General features: G+C 38.1%; 1 protein-coding gene across 3 annotated transcripts in view; it reads right to left on the bottom strand.

Moving 5' to 3' along the window:
• ADCY2 (adenylate cyclase 2) overlaps positions 1-17,045 on the bottom strand; it is a 237,429-nt gene that overhangs the window by 69,343 nt on the left and 151,041 nt on the right. For all 3 annotated transcript variants that reach the window (XM_076330310.1, XM_076330311.1, XM_076330312.1), the window contains 7 exons: positions 12,248-12,396; positions 10,881-10,992; positions 9,665-9,792; positions 3,001-3,159; positions 2,504-2,636; positions 1,998-2,174; positions 615-658 (listed from right to left, as the gene is read on the bottom strand). In XM_076330310.1, coding sequence (XP_076186425.1) covers positions 615-658; positions 1,998-2,174; positions 2,504-2,636; positions 3,001-3,159; positions 9,665-9,792; positions 10,881-10,992; positions 12,248-12,396 — 902 coding nt within the window. The remainder of the gene's footprint in view (positions 1-614; positions 659-1,997; positions 2,175-2,503; positions 2,637-3,000; positions 3,160-9,664; positions 9,793-10,880; positions 10,993-12,247; positions 12,397-17,045) is intronic.

Here is a 17,045-nt window from a genome sequence, read left to right as displayed (position 1 = left end):
CCATCTTGCCCTAGTCATTGAAGTACCAAGCAGGAGAATGAAAACTTAAAGGTACTGTGATTTTGCAAACATTGTGCGTAGCAGGAACACTACAGGAAGACCACGAAATACCTTTTGAAAGTTTACTACTGCAAACATGCTGCAGACTTTGAAATAATAAAACACAATGCAAATACAAAGCAATTAACAAAATACATAAAATGTCTCTTTTAGTACATATTATTAGCTGTTGTCACACAAATTATTAACAGCCCTTTTCATCTTCCCTTTTCTTACCCCTCTGTGCCTCCTCTCAATTTTCCTGCATATAATTTTCTCCCCACTGATAGAGTAATTGGGTTGTTAGGAGAAACTAATAGTAGTCCATCAACATACTTATACTAATTCAGAATAATGTTATTTGTTAGCAGGATTTGCAATTCATAAGTAACATGTCTGCCAAATCTGTTTCCAAAGCCCTTCTCTATGTAAGAGATATCAGCTGAAAAAATAGTTTGGGTGAGAAATGGCCCTCAATATTTGAAAGCATGCCTTATATACATATGAATGCATATGAACGTATATGTATTTATATGGACTTTATATGAGTAAGTGATTTTTAAAAATTAATTTACCTCTCTCTGCAACGCTGAAAATGATATTGCCCCATGGGAACATCCTAAAAAATGAAAGAAAATACCTATGAACTATAACAGACTTTGACAACATTAATTTGCTTTAAAAATAGTGTTGAAAACAGGGTCAAGTAAGGAGAAAAGTTTTCAATACAAATACTTTTAGCATTAGATTAAAACTGTCTGAAAAAAAAAATCCAGCCAAGAGTGAAGATGGAGTGACCTGGAGACAAACTGATCTATCATTATAAACACTAAATAACTAATACAGCATTCTGAATCCAAGAATGTTTTGCTTTACTAGAAATTCACTGCTTCAAAGTCACCACTTTTTTAACGTAGCCCAAACTCCTGCCAGCTTCAGCAAAAGCCAATGCTAAGTGTTTTTGAAAAAAACAGACCTGAGTGGCCTAATACAGGCAATGGTCATTATTTTTTTTTATAAGCAACAGCAGCCATCACAGCCACATTTATTTTGTGATTAATAGTGATGGCTGGGTACTTTCTGTAACGAACATGTCACAATCCACATTCTGATGCACTGTGTTTTTTGAACAAGATGGGTTAGGTGGCTCAATCCTATCTTCTCATATGTAACAGGAAGAAAACTGAATGTCAATGTTGAAAACTATTAGAATTTACCTTTATGTTTGCACTTTTTAGAAGTAAAAGATAATGCAATGTACAAGCTGTGGACTGACAGTGTCTTACTGACAGCAGTAAAATAGCGTTAGCAAAATTAAAAAGAAATTTTTTCTGTTCATTGTAAGAGATGTAACATTGCACTACAGCACTGCAAAACTCAGGCCATCAGCCATAGCTGATGAGCGTTAGTGCACCTTCAAAAGGTAGATGTTAGTGAGTATGGATTTGGTTCCCAGAGAACTCTTCTAATAAATTCCACTCCAGGTACCACAGGGATATTCTAACTTCTCAGTCTTTGCTCCAGGTTTGGCCATGTTCCAAATACAGAATGTGGCTAAATAGCCAATAAATCTCAGGGAATGTCTCTGTATCAAAAGTGTTCCTTCCCAAAGGTGTTGCACTCTGGCTTTATGTCCAAAATGTCTCTCCACAAGGTGAACAGCAGCCACACTACATGCTGTGACTGGGGCTCAAGCTCAGAGGGTCAAATTGTGTATTTTAGTAAGTACATTGGACTCCTTATGATTCAGAGATGCACTTATAGCAAGACATGGCTCCTTAGAATCTAATCCAAAACTCAGATGCCAATGGAAAAGCTCCCAGCAACTTCACTGGGTTTATGCCCTGTACAAACGCATGTATCTTCTTCTATCAGAAATAACGAGGTATTTAGCAGTGAGCACCTTTTTCCTTTCAAATATTGCTAAATTGTATGAAATGACATAAGTAGGCCCCTACTGTTGTGCTAATCTTGCCGTTTTCAGTGGTCATGCTGTCCCTGTGGTGCAAGTGTGCAAATGGCTTTGCTGCTCCCCAAGATTCCAGGTACCGGGTCATGCGGACAGAAGCTCTCATTTTGGCTCCATCAAGAGTATGTCGAGGCCTAATGTGGTGCTGAGGGCTTCGCTTCTCTCCCTGGTTGACAGAGAATAAAAGGTGATATCAGCCTTGGTGTTCATTACCTTTTGAAGCAGTAATGCATCATCTGGTACCACGTATCTGTGTGCTTAGGAACTTAAAAATGGAGAGATGCTAAGAACCTGCAATTCTTAATGATATTGCTGGGAAATATCAGAGACTTATTTCTGAAGAGCAGGAAAGATTTGCAATGCAAACATTATGTATTTGTAGGCATCAGTAATAGCTCTGATCAGTATCTTATGGTAGTGAATTATTCAATAAAGAGATTAGTGGTCCTGCTCAAAAATAACTATGACTGGCCACAAAATAAAAGTACTACTAACCTTAGGATTGATTACAAAGTAAGTCTTAACATTATGCTCTTTCAGATATGGGTCCCTCACATCTCCATCCCCATCTTCCACTTTGTAAGCTCCATTCAAATGTGCCAAGGTGACTGAGGTGATGTGAACACGGCTGAAATTATATTTTAAAAGAATGACAGAATCACAAACACCAATCAAAAGCATAAGTTGAACCTGATCCACCTTTTTTACTAGCTTTTGGATATACTTTTTATACACTGCTCACTTCATTTACAGTCCCTCTAATCTAATTCTTAGAAGTTGTAATGGGCATAAATCTAAAGGTTTCCATCCACAAAAAAAATACTCTTTAAATCATGGGAAATACTGAGTACCCGGTTGTTTTTTTTTAAAGAAAGCACTAAGAATTACTTCAGGCTTCTCCATGAAGGCTGATGGCTGAAGACATGGTACCTGTGCATTTCTCCATGGTACAAAAATCCATGTGTCCAAAGGTTAACAGAGAAGCCTCTTACCCTGGGACTCCTCCAGCTTCCATGTGATTTGCCAGAGTAACATCGTGTGACCACACATCGTACTGCCACTTCTGTAGCCCAATAACGCCACAAAGCACATTCCCAGAGTGCACTCCTACGCGCATATTAATATCAACTCCAGTTGCGTCTCTCACTTTCCTGTAGTTGAGAAGAAAATTTGTGTTAATATACATAATACGGCCCCGTTTTCTTTTAATTTACCAGTCAAATTAGCAGTAACAATGGTGATAACATTTATTTCTTTTTAGTGTTGCCGCCATTCTTTTTGTGCTAGGATTATTTTTATATATTACCTTTACTCTTATCTATATTTGTAACTATTTGCAGTAAATATTAATTCTCAAGTCCATGTCTTAAGTCCCTTCTTTTATACTAATTTGAAATTATTTGGGAGGGCTGAACTAAGTAGTGGAAATGTTTGGTCTCATGGTAGAACCCAGAGACTATTTTTGTTCTACAGGCAGCATTTGGTATGGTTTTTAATGCAGCGACAGTCCAACAAACATATTTTGGAGATCTGGAACTACTGTTATGAGCCCTTCTATCTGAAGACCCTAATATCTACATTGGAGACCTTCTCATATCTGGCTTCTGTCAGGTCCCATCACTCTCGCGTGTCTGCTCGCAAATGGTTCTGCTCTGAGAGGAAGGATGAAAAACGCAGCACCTCAGGATATTCTACAGGCTGGTGGCTCATACACTTTTTGGGGATATGGGCTCAGCGCCGTTCAGGCTGTGGAGAACATAAGCTCAACAGCCTTCCACATGATTGGTGAACACTGTACCTGCTAGATTGTCATACAAAGAATGCGAGGCCACCCTCACTGTCCAGACCACATCTAAACCTTTGACCTATCCAGTGACTTTAGACAGAGTTGAAGTATCTGTTCACCCCAGCCTAAACCTCAGAAGAGCCCTACACATAAGATAGGCATTAATCTTTCCAGAAGAGGCTTCTCTGAATCACAGGTGGGTGACTAAAGTCAAACAACCAGAACATTTTCAGACATATGTCATATAGGTACCTAACGACATATGTAAAGAGTTAGAAGATTAATTCAGATGTCTACAGGCTTATACAGTTCTAAGAAATGGGAAGATCGTAACTTAACTGGATTTATGTATTTAAGCCCCAACTCATATGGACCAAAACCTAACCAGTAATAAGGAACATGTACATACATTAATCTTAGGGGAATTCAGGGTGTTGATGGAAGGAACAACTACAGAATAAGAAACCCCAATGGCTCCTGTGTGAGAGTCAGGTTCATAGTTCTAGCAACATCTTCAATTTCATGATGAGAATCATCAGCTCTGTACCTTCTGAATTACAGAATTAAATTGGCCTGTTTCTCTTCTTTTTTTGAAAGGGAACATAGAACTTAACACGCTTAATTTGATATGGTAAATCCTATGTGTAAGCAGTAGTCCTCAAGTCTTCTTTTTCTGGGAAATGAAAATAACAGGAGCATGACTGAAAGTATTTTGTTAAACTGTGTTTTGAAGTTATTAAGAGAGGTGAATTTTTTTAATTCCCTCAGTCTCTATCAAGTGTTTATTGATACCTCTTTTCACTTTGCCATTTTACACTGCTCTCCTGTAGCTGACACACTTGAAAATGAACTGCTTGTTAATGATCTTTGTAAGCAGTCAGCAAATGACAAACACCACTTTGCTCTGCGCAAGGAATATGACACAAGCTTAACGCTTTGGAAAACAGAAAAGTGTTTTACAAAACTGGGCAAAGTGGAAGAGGAACATTTATCCTCTAGGAGTGCTTGTCGAAAGGCTGCCCTGCCATATTCTGGAGAGCAAGCCATAAGGTCTGTTTTATAATAAGCTCTCAGGAGTTAAGGAGGGGAGCAAGTAGAGTATGTTCCAGAACTGAATCTTCTCTTCTGTCTCACAAATTAAAGAAACCACAGAAGATTTTAAATTAGAAGTGTTACTCTGGACCAAATTAGAGTTTACTACTTCTTTCCTATGCTTTCTGAACAATTGCTACGACGATGCAGGCACTGAATGCGTCTAAGAATGTAGCCTATCACATCCCCATTGGACACTTGTCTTACCTACACAAGTATATCTGAAACTTCCCACTATTATTTCATCTTCTGCTCCCACAGTCTCTCCGGTTTCCCTCAGCACACCACAGTCAGTGTGCCCATCCTGGCTGGGCAGTCAAAATATCATCAAGACTGTATTTTTCCTATTGCAGCCTGAAATTCGAGTTTGTAAGTATTCTATGTTCTTCACTGGCATGGTTAGCTTGCAGGTAGTTGTAGCAACTTTACTCCGCACAAGCAAGAGTTCAGGTCATTAGGAAAGCATCTACTCTGTTTATCTGAGCTTTATCCATCGGTAATTCTGGACTACTGTTATCAAAGACTCACCTAGTCCTGTCTTACGCACTTTAACACATTCAGTGAGGCTTGAGCACCTAGTTCCCTGCAAATTGCCAGCTTTAAAAGCATAGTTCCTTTTTGGATCAGACCTGCAGGAATGAAATCATACCTAAAAAAACGTTACTTTATTTTGCATCTAGCTTTCAAATTGGTACAACCATTTCATCCACCAGTTTCCTTCACTTTCCTCTGAAATGGAACTCATTTCACGCTACCAAATCAAAGACAGCCTTTGAGAATCTGTGGCTGAGAAATACGTGAATTAGGAAGTCACCAGACAGACAAAGGGGTGGAGTTTGGGCTGAAGGAAAACAGCACATACATTCATACACAAACATACTTTCCCTTAACAGATAAGCTCTAGCCTTAAAGCACGCAATTAAGGTGGCCAGTTCTCAACATCACAGGTAGCACTGGCATCTACGGCTTGATAAGGTGAGCATCCCATTCCTGGGCAAGCAGGCTGCAGACTATAAGATACATTGGATTTGTTCCAACATAGAGCAGAGAAGCAAAGCAATTAATCAATGGGACTACTAACACATTTAAATGGAAACAATCCGTAGCGCAAAGAGGCTGAATTGCTCAAAATGGAGCTACACATTATTAGGAAACAAGGCTGAATAAGGTTTTGTACTACAGATCACCTGGTAATTTGGTAGAATTCCTCCTTTTTGCTTCAAAGAGAACTGGAACTGAAACCATATTCAGGAAGTAAAATCTATATAGAACTGTTAATCTAAACAGCAAACTGCTTTATTTCAGTAACTTGTACACTGAGGGCTCAGTTTGCACCTCAGTGACTGAATATAACAAAAACTCGTATCTGACAAAAAAGATATTTTAGACAGTGAGTCAAACAATATATTGAGTGACACACTTCCAACAGCAAGAGTATTACTACTTCTAGTTTTACAGGCCACAGAAGTATTTCAGGAGATGCTTCCACACAAAGATGCAGCAATCACACTACGAAATACGGAGTTGATTAATAATCAGTAATTTCTATTCACCTGCAGGCTGCAACACTTGACATAATACTTTGAAAGCATTTCAAAACATGGGGTACAGATTCCTTAATTCTTACAGAGATGTAAACAGGCTGTAATAATCAGGCATCTGTCTACAGAGCGCTGTGAATTCTGACTACAGTAATAAAGTCAGATCAGAATGTGCTATACAACTAAAAGATAATTTTCTACTCTATAAGGCTGCTCCTACCAAGGAGGACCTTATCATCCAGCATTAACAAAGAACATACTTGATAGCAGCTTGAGCAGAAAGTTATTTCAAAGAAAACTGGGAAGTTCTGAAGTGTGAGGAACTGACAGATTGCTCTCTGAGCTCAAGTAAAGCATTGCATTATGATGTGCAAAATTATACTTTCAGTTCTTTGTGAAGGGCAATTTATGGCTTGAGCTTAGCATTGTTTTTCCATCAGCCTGATTTTTAAGCCAACCCCCAAAAAAGGGGGGGGAGTCAGAACTTAGGGACAGAAACTCTTTTACCTACTGCTCTACTGAAGGGATGTCAGCTTTCATTCCTGATATGCTAGAGAAGCAATTGGTTTAATGATAATAATGTTCTAGTGTATCTAAATGAAAAAGAGAAAGCATCCAGTGAAAGCAACTGAGGAAGCAACCAAATCTGTAGATTTTAATGCTTGGCAAGGAGAAGTACTCCAAGTACCATTTAAAAAAATAGATTTCTTTGGACACAATGTAAGGTACAACCATATCTGGATGAAGAAAAGACATTTCAGAAAAAGCAGCAACCTGATTCCTGTACTGAGGTTAGTTTTACAAAAGATTCCTAAAGCAAGGAGATAAAAATCCCAGTTTCCACAAATACTACACCTTTTCTGTGAATACCTTAAAAGGAAAAGAACCAAATTTGCATTAATCAACCTACCCATACAGTAATTACCCTGGATGGAATCACAAGACCAGGCAACTGAAAGCCGAAACCCTCTTGTGACTACAATTACACACGTATGAGGGTAGTATTTAAGGATTAGAGGATTCACTTTTGTACGTCTGTTTAGATAATCACTGAGACAACACTGTTCAACATAACTCTCCATTTCATGACGAGGTGCACACCACACATATACCTCACAAGGATGAGGTAATTGCTTACTCTGCTACCTGGACAGTGGTAAATGTGATTTAGGAAAAAAAACATCAAAATTGGAACTGAAACTAACAGAAGAGTATACCAAGTTTTAAAACCAAAGTCCAGTTGTGTAAAAAAACAAATCACACAGGTGACTACCAAATATCCAGACCTCCACGTGACATATATTTTTGCAAAGTGTAACTCACCTAGATATACCGTAATTTTAATCAAAGGAAACAGCTTTGCTACAGAAAAGATATTTGTGCCATTAACGATAACTGCTATAAGTAACCATTTACAATATTTTAACTCCTAGAAGCTAAAAAGAACTTCAGGTATGAATTACAGACAGAGAATTATCTGACTTTCGTTAAAAAAAAGAAGTGGAAGGTGTTTTAGTTGTCCTTTCCTCACAAAATGTTTTTTAAAGAAGCTAACAGAATCAGACCCTTGCTTAACAAATAAACTACAATACTGAACTGAAGTTTCTGGATAGGCAGGTTTAAGACCCTTCAGCATGATGTGCAGACATCCAAACTAGGTTTAGGTACCCTCATACTGAAATGTGTCCAGCTTCAGTGGCAGAACTCATCCAGGCAGGTAGTGTACAAAAGAGTTATTTCTACTCCGCACTGACAGTTCAGATAGCAGTCAGGTGAAGAGATGAATGGGAGTAAAGCTGTCCTTTTGCAAGACTTCTTTGGAGTCCTGCCATCTTCAGAACTGCTACAGTTGCCTATAATGCATTCCCAATCTAATCTTCAGTAATAAACTAGAGGATTCCTTAAGTATGCCTTTAGTTGTATCCTCAGATGCCGTACAAGTGTTAACCCATCAGATACAACCATATTTCTTCTTCCTCTTTCACAATCATATCAAGCCTCCTGTTATTACTTGAGTTACTTTAAGTAAGTTACAACTGCTATTTCAAAAGAAATCACATTAGGTTTCGCAAATACCTTGTTCTGTTTTCTGTTTCAAAGACAGAACAAGCACAATGATTATGGGAAAGAAATAAGGGACAAATACAGTAACCCACAAATCCAAAATACTGCTGATAAGCACAGAATTCTCAGTGGTGCCTTAATGTGTTAACTGACAAAACTTTTTAGAAAGTCCTCAACTAAAAAATTAATTACAGAAAAACTGAAACTAAACCTAAACCTGGGGTCTAGTAAGACAGGCACATACTATTGCTTATTTAACAACATGGGAAGTAGGCCTCAGCCTAGGAATCTGTAAGCCTTTAGAAATGTCTTTGGTAGACATGCTCAGTATCACTCCACAGGCTCAGGGCTTGAGGCATCTTAATTGTGGAGGGGCAACTGCTCCTGACCACCACTGAACTTCAAACTCATCAGGAGCCAGGAGCTCTGGCCTCTCACAGAGCCATTTGACTAACAGGTGGGTGGCAGCATCATGATTCTGCAAAAAGCAAAACTTCCCAAGTCCTAAGTGATGTCTATTGGGATATTTACCATCTCGTAATCACAGAATAGCTGAGGTCAGAAGGGACCTCTGGAGATTGTCTAGTCCAACTCCTGCTCAAAACAGAGCCAGCTAGAGCAGGTTGCTTAGGGCCGTACCAGTTGTATTTTGAGTATCTCCAAGGTTGGAAACTCCACAACCTCCCTGGGCAACCTGTGCCAGTGCTCAGTCACCCTCACAGTGAAAAAAGTGTTTCCTGATGTTCAGAGGGAACCTCCTGTGTTTCAGTTTGTGCCCATCATCTCTTTCCTGTCACTGGGCACCACTGAGAAGAGGCTGGCTCCATCTTCTTTGCACTCTCCCTTCAGGTACTTAAATGCACTGATGAGATTTTTCCCCCTCAGCTTTCTCTTCTCCAGGTTGAACAGTCCCAGCTCTCTCAGCCTCTCCTTTTATGAGCAATGCTCCAGGTCCTTAATCAACTTTATGGTGTAGTAACGAGATAGCCTGGCACAACCCAACATCTTAAAACATTTCTTTGCTGAGGCTGAGATCAAGATTATCATGCTGGACCTTGTAGTGAAACACACCAACTACTAGAGGTCTGAATGTTTCAACCAGCAGCACAGCTACAGATAGAAAAGAGACAGAATTTTTACTGTTGAATATTTAACAAAAAGTTCAGCACTTACTTAATGGCTTCACACATGTCCAGTCCCATTTTCACACAATTCTTGGCATGATTTTGAAGAGATATAGGTAGTCCAGAAACACAGTAATAGCAGTCACCTAGGATTTTAATTCTCATACATTCATTTTCCTGGAGGAAAAAGCAAGGTGAGATGGTCATTTTCAGCTTGAATTACATAAATGAAGGGTTACTGTTACAAAGACTGACTTAAATGATATTAGCAAAATCATTCTACTTAAGCTTGTCTCAGTAGAGAAGGATTTGGCTTGCTAAAAAAGAAGTGCTGTCAGAGAGTTTTGTACGGATGATTCCTCCATCTGTTGTGGTCCTTAATGGGCAAAACCAGGAAGTAAGTTCACTGCAAAACATAGATCTGCAGTGTTGTTCACACATTAGATTAAAGAACTGAGCCAAAGTATCATGCACTCAATCTAAATAAAGTCTTTTTATTTGAAATATGAAATCAAAAGACCTAGCCTTCCACATTTACATCTTTGAAGATGTACTATGCAATACTTCCTGAAACTAGCAATCATAATCTTATTTCTATCTTTTGTACTCTAAGGCAATATAAAGTTTTGGGTTTTTTTTAACCAATACTGGACAATAGCTTTTGGACTAATGAAAACCACAGAAAAATGTTGTTTGTTTTTTTTATTTTTATCTATTTTAGTGTTTCTGATTTCACCATCACACATAGCATGGTTTGATGTAATTTTTATAAAAATGACACCTAAATAAACAGAAGAAGAACTTCTGATTATATTTGAATCTTTTCTTGAGTAATCAAGAGGCTGTGGTCAGTAATTAAAATTGCTTCGATCAGTATTGTCTCTCTTGTCCTCCAGTCTCTTAAATGCTTTTCCAGAGATCAGAAAACTGACTGTATCAGTTTTCTATCTTGAGTTTCTTAATCCTTGTTATTGTAAACAATCTATTTAAAGAGCTGTTCACCTTCCATTAAGCTTTATGGGGCTTCATGATCTGTCTCTATTGGTCCTATTAGAGAGAGCTATCTTGGGTTTCACAGATTGTCACACTGGCAGAAACACACTGTTACACTCAGACCAGAGCCAGATTTTTTCTTTACACATTTCAAGTCTAATCTTCCTGCCAAAGCCTCAGAAATGCTGTCTGAAGGTAGAAGAAGGAAAAAAAAAAAAATTAAAGATGACTTACTTATTTAAACTAACTCTAGCAGCCCAGTAGAAACCCACCTTTGCAATCTGATCAAACTTGCCAAACAGCTCGTTTAGCATGTGCACCAATTCCCCTGGCGAGCAGTCACTGGCCAGACGAGTGAATCCCACGATATCAGCATACAAGATGCTACAACAGAAATGAACAGAAACTTGGTCACAGTTTCCTTCTGCAGAACTCAGATTTATCAATCAATCAACAGCAAAACCTGAAAGTAGGCATTCTGGAACTTCACAGAGGTATGCCCGTACGCAAAATGGCCACTGCTAAATGTAGAGAAATAGATATAACTACATTTATAGGTAAACCTACATTTACCTTTACAGGCGTTACATTTATATGTAATATATACCTATTATTACCTTTATAGGTATTACCTTCACAGGTATCACGTTTACATGTAAACCTATATTTATAGGTATTTATAGGCATTCTATACCTATATTTGTTACAGTGTATTCAAAAAATAGAAACTTTTTTCCTACTCACAAATTGGCAATATAATAATGGCAATTATTTCAATAAACATGTTTGTTATTAGAAATTATTTAATAACTTTTTATCATTGTAGACATTTTCTGTCTAGATTTACCTGTCAATGATATGCAGCATGGAAGTCTCTGTTCACTTGTTACTCAGACTATTAAATTCAAGCCTGGTTGCTAAGATATTCAAGCCATACACTATGTTTCTATTCACCAAGAAAACTTGACCAATTCATAGAATCAGGCTAAGGAAAAAGTATTTGTGCTTACAAGTGAAAATGAACTTCCTCAAAAGTCCTGCAATACTTGCTTTAAAAATGTAATTTCTAAGAATGTCATTCAAATTAACTTGCCCAATCAAAAAAACAGGCAAAACAACTTGTAAAGATGAAAGAATATTTGAAATAAATGGTGAATTATTTTTCTAACTTGTAGAAATTTATAATTAATAAATAATTAGATTTGTCAGCAGAATATTTTATCTCAGATACTGTGTAAAATACACGTGATACAGCTGCCTCTATTTACATTATATAAAACCTGAGAAATTGCTCCAGTTAAGAAAATTACAATTTCAGAATAATATAACTGACACGAATTACAATTTTGACTAGTATACATGAAAGCAGGATTTGGTACTTTAACCTGAAAATTTAAGACATTATGAAGAAAGCCTGTTAACGCGTGGCTTTTTCTAAACAACCCCTTTGTATTATCAATCACCTTTGTTGCTCTTCTGGAACAGGAGATTGTTAGCATTTGATCAAATTAATGGCCTTAATCAAACATTAAGTTGTTGAAAAACATATTAAAACAATTATTTTCTTAATTGGTCTCTTAACACTTGCTTTTCAAAATTTTTCTGAATGTTCTTGATACATTTTATTATACTACAGTACCTTACATTGGTGTGCCTTTTGACATACAAATTGTGGAAGTTGTTGGTGTTTTCCAGCTGGCCTGCCTTGGGACCTTGTAACCTCTGAATGATCTCTGCTTTCATTTCCATGGCAATGTGAGCAGGCAGTAAAGAAAGTAGAAGACGCTCCTAAAATTTAAAATGAAATGTCCACAATTCCTTTAAGGAGAACGAAATTAGCAGGGAAGCAATATTGTGCAAGGCATACGCTATTGTCAATACCCTAGAACATTTTGATGAGGCTTGCGTTCAGGCATTTGCCTGGTACGGCCTCCAAAATTAATCCGTTCCTTGAAGAACTTGACAGAGATATACACATAATTTCCAACTAATATCTAACTTCTTCAAGTTTTTTTTTTTTTAATTAGAAAAAGCTTAAGCTAAACTTAACGTCTGAAGAAGTTACGTACAGTAATCCATTCAATATCTGAGTAGGATGCAGGAAATATGGATTAGCAAATAAAGCAAGAGCTTCAAGGATTCTTCAGAGGACTTCAGGGAAATTCAATCCAATTCAGGCAAGAGTAGGCTAAATCTTTTTATTTTAATGTATTTTAAATGTTTAGTCATAGTTTTAGCAGTTGTTAGACTGAAAATGAAAAGATAAAATTAGGACACAGAACATTGAAAATGTTGGACTTCTGCAGACTATTCTGATACGCGCTCTACCCTTATTTTAATATGGCACTTGACAAACTAAAGTTTTTTGAAAATATTAAAAGGAAATTGAATATTTTTTAAAAAAACCTACTTATTTTTCCTTATCTTTTGTTGGTATTATACTCATGGTCTTCTCCTTGTGAAGGTCTCTTATGTCAGTACATTTTAATTTTGCCCATTTTACCTGTGATAGCTTTTCATTGAGTTCCTACTTCTCTGGAAAACTGAATCAACAAAAGAATAGCTAGAACCCTGCAAAAAAACCCCTTTCTGCTTTGATCATACTCCACCTCAAAACTGAAGAAGAATTTCCCCATTTTCTCATAGGCAGAGGGGAGAGGCTAATTCTGGCTAAGCACAAAAACCAGAACCCTGAACCAGTGAGGACGGGGGAAGGCAGCTGCAAAAGCCCATGACGGAGTCAGAGAGAGAAACAGCTGTGCCAGAAAAGATGATGACCTCAAAATGTGCACGGTCTGCAGGTGTTACTCACAGTGATGCATTCTCCTAGATTCACATGTATTTTTGCGGAGTTTGCAGTTCTATTCATGAAGGTACCAGAAGAAGTGTAACCATTAATCCAATGCTCTGCCTGGGTTAATTATTCCTGTTCAGGTCTAATGACCTTGAGTAGAACATGGCAATAACAAGGCTATAGACTCTCTGATATTTGCAGCTACCTCGGCTATCTATCTCTGCAACATATAATGAAGACTTCCCATTCCCCATAGCATTTGTGTACCTGTAAGCACAGCATCAATTTTCATGAGTCCCTATGAAACTGATCCTGCACACACTTTGTAAAAAACCTCTATTTCAATGAGTGAAGACAGAATCTTGCTTGGATGCTAAGTAATATTTTTCTCCCCCCCCCCCCCCCCCCCCCCCCCCCGGTGAGACCTAAACATAATTTTGATTCACATATGTCTGGACTGCTCTTTATTTTGCATACTAAGGCATATCATATAAACAGTAAGACGAGTTATGAAATAAATGGTCAAGGTAAAGCATATCTGTCTCTAGCCTGACTAAAGGAGGCAAGAAAAAAAGATGTACTGTTTTCCTACTGCTAGGATCTCAGATTTGACACATTGTAACTGAGAAGAATACATACAATTGACTTTTCATCAAAATCTTAATGTGGCTTTATTTCTTAAATGCAAGATTAATTTAGTATGTTTAGGCATTTTAGCAGGTACACATCGAAGAGGCCGCTGTATTTTTATTTCTAATGTAGTCCACTGGTCCTTGGTGGAGGTATTTTGCTAACTTATAAAGAATGCCTGAAAAAACAGTGGATTTTTTTTTCCATAATGAAAGCTTACTCTTGCAAGTTGCTCTTCATCTAACAGCAAGTTGCTGTTTTGTGATGTACAGGACAGGTCAGCACTTGTTAATAATTATCATTAAATAGTTAACAAAGAGGTGAGTGCTCTTAGCTCCAATTTTACATCACTGTGCTCATGTTGTACCATGGCTAGTAAATGCCAGCGAGCTCACTATCTTCCTATGACTCCTTTATGATTCCAGACACACAGTGAGGCAGACACTCAACGTCCAGGTTACTGCTTATGTCTTTGAAACCCTGAGGGGCTGGCAAAAGGTCAAAGAGAAAAGCAACAAAAGTTTTCAAGAAAGCAATAGAAAAAGCAGTAGAAAAAGTTTTTGTAGGAAGCAGCGTAAAGTCAACTACAAGCTAAAGAATCATAAGAGGAAAGGGAAAACAGAATGCCCTTATTTTGTAGAGAACAGCAGGAGAGACAGGACATTTCCCCTCCTTTTTCTCTCCAGGCCAGACCACTACCCCGTTCTGCTTAAACGTCCTAGTGAAGCTGTCACCACACCAGAACTTCCCTCCAAAGAATGTTTTCCTTCCTCCATTTCCACTGTACGAAAGAGAAGGCTACAACCAGAGGTGGCTTTAGAGAACTGCAATTGGTGAAGCACACTGCAAAATATCCTGCCGTGCCCAGCTACACCTAAACGCTTCAGCCACCCTCTCCACCATGCAGGCTGCCAGTGCTCACATTTCAATCCTGAAGTTGCCACTTGTGTGATAATGTGTTATCAAGTCACATATTATATTTCACACAGATTGTTAATTTTGGTTTCTTTCACTAAAAGACAACTGTGAAAGAAGCTGAATTTCAACTTTTTATGAAGACCGTGGCTGGGCTGGTCAGCTAGCCAAATACAAAACGGTTACAAATACATTGTTCCCTCTCTTTCTGCTAAAAGATCCTAAGAAATGCAAAGCATTGAAGAACACCTCTTCCTTCATGTTTTGTCATCTCTGGTGGCTAAAAAGAGCATAGTGGAAGGATCAAAACCAATTGCTAATCAGATTGTAGTGACTGATGTGCACTGAAATTTCTGCAGACTGGAACGGTGTGAGGAAAACAGCAAATCAAGACTGCTGCTTATGATGGCTTTTTATTTGATAGTACATTCTGTACTATTCTCTCAAAAAGACAGAAAATCTACACATCAAAACCTAGGTGAACTGACATACAAGACACTGACTTTGAGACAAAAGACTTGTCTGTTTGTAGTAGACAGAGAAGCCACGCTCAGGGCTACAGTCTATAAGAAAAAAGCCAAAGTAATTCTGAATGCAGGTCAAGATGCAGCATTTAAAAGTCTTCAGACTAAAAATAACAGTACCCGCTTCTGATGAAAGAGAAACTGTGGCGCTATGGCAATAATGAAAATCCCCTCACAAATGTCTTTCCCTGAAATATTACCAACATGACTTTACAGCCAGTACATGTGATTCATGCACACAAGACTATTTCCTGACTGTTCGTGTTCTCTGGGGCTATGCTTTCCCCTCACGCTCAGATCACTTGTAGCTGAGATCTTTAAGTCCTAGGGCTAAAAGACAGAGCACACAATCCATACTGAATACAACATGATAGTGTCTTTCAGTACTGTAGGGTTAAGTACTCCTCTCTTCTCAGAACATGTCCATCTGGATCCCAGAAGATGGCTAGCAAGTAGTCGTTCTCCCTGGATTCTCAAACTGAGGATTTTCAGTGGTATCTGTCAAACTGTTTCTTAAGTTCTTGCTCTCTCAAACTCTCACATCCAAGTTGATTTCCTTGTCAGAATTTTCCCTAAATTATACAGATGACTTTAGCAGTCACTGCCAGTTACTCATCACTCCCCTAAAGCTTGATAAAGGATGTTTGTTTAGCTAGAGTAAGTTAGCATATCTCAGTTAAAGATCATAGAACTGCATTGGTTTTTGCAAGATGGCAATTGCATTTGCACTATCTTGCACAATGGAGGTCATGCTGTTATTATGCAGTAAGCAAGCAAAATATCCTCAAATGCTTGGTACAGTACATTTTCTTAAGTGCGTGTTTCACAAATCAAACTCTTCTTGGCCGGAGGCAATAATGCTTTATTTATTTGCTCATTCTTGTTTTGTTATGTAAACTACCAATTCTGATTCACTCATTGGTACAAGATTACATGACTATCAACCTTCTCTTTACCAAAGCATAAAGAATTCTAAGAATTTATAGATTTAAAGGCCAAATATTCTTCCATCTAGTCTGATCTCTTGAATAATATAGACAATACAATGTCATCACAGAGAAACAAAGGTATTCTGATAGGGCTCACTACATTAAAATTAGCTTAGCACCTCACTCTCAATGGAGAGAAACTCTCCTTCAAGGCAACCCGATACTGAACTCTACCCCCCAAGAGAGTGTTTCAGTCTCAGTCTCTCTCTCAGTCTCTGTGTCTCTCAGTCTCTCTCTCAGTCTCTCAGTCTCCACCCCCACCCCCACCCCCCCATGGAGGGATCTGCAGGTCCACATTTTGGTCTTATTGGAAGAAATGTCCATCTTTGTTGTTGAGCTTCTGATGTTGAAGAAGTCTGCAGAAAAACTACATATATGTAGATCAATGAAGTGATATAGGGACATTTTTGTCCCTGTCATCCCATATAGGGATATTCTTGTCCCTTACAATGTCATTTAGGGCACTGAATATTGAATCCTACTTTTCTGTGGGCTGGGCTTTGTTTTCAGATTCCTGTGGCATATGTCTAATCATCTATCTAGCAAGTTTCACAAACCAGGTCAATAAGTCAGCAGTAAGAGCTC

This window comes from Aptenodytes patagonicus, chromosome 2 (assembly GCF_965638725.1).
Source record: "Aptenodytes patagonicus chromosome 2, bAptPat1.pri.cur, whole genome shotgun sequence".
Lineage (NCBI taxonomy): Eukaryota > Metazoa > Chordata > Aves > Sphenisciformes > Spheniscidae > Aptenodytes > Aptenodytes patagonicus.
This window is presented reverse-complemented; position numbering and strand designations above follow the sequence as displayed.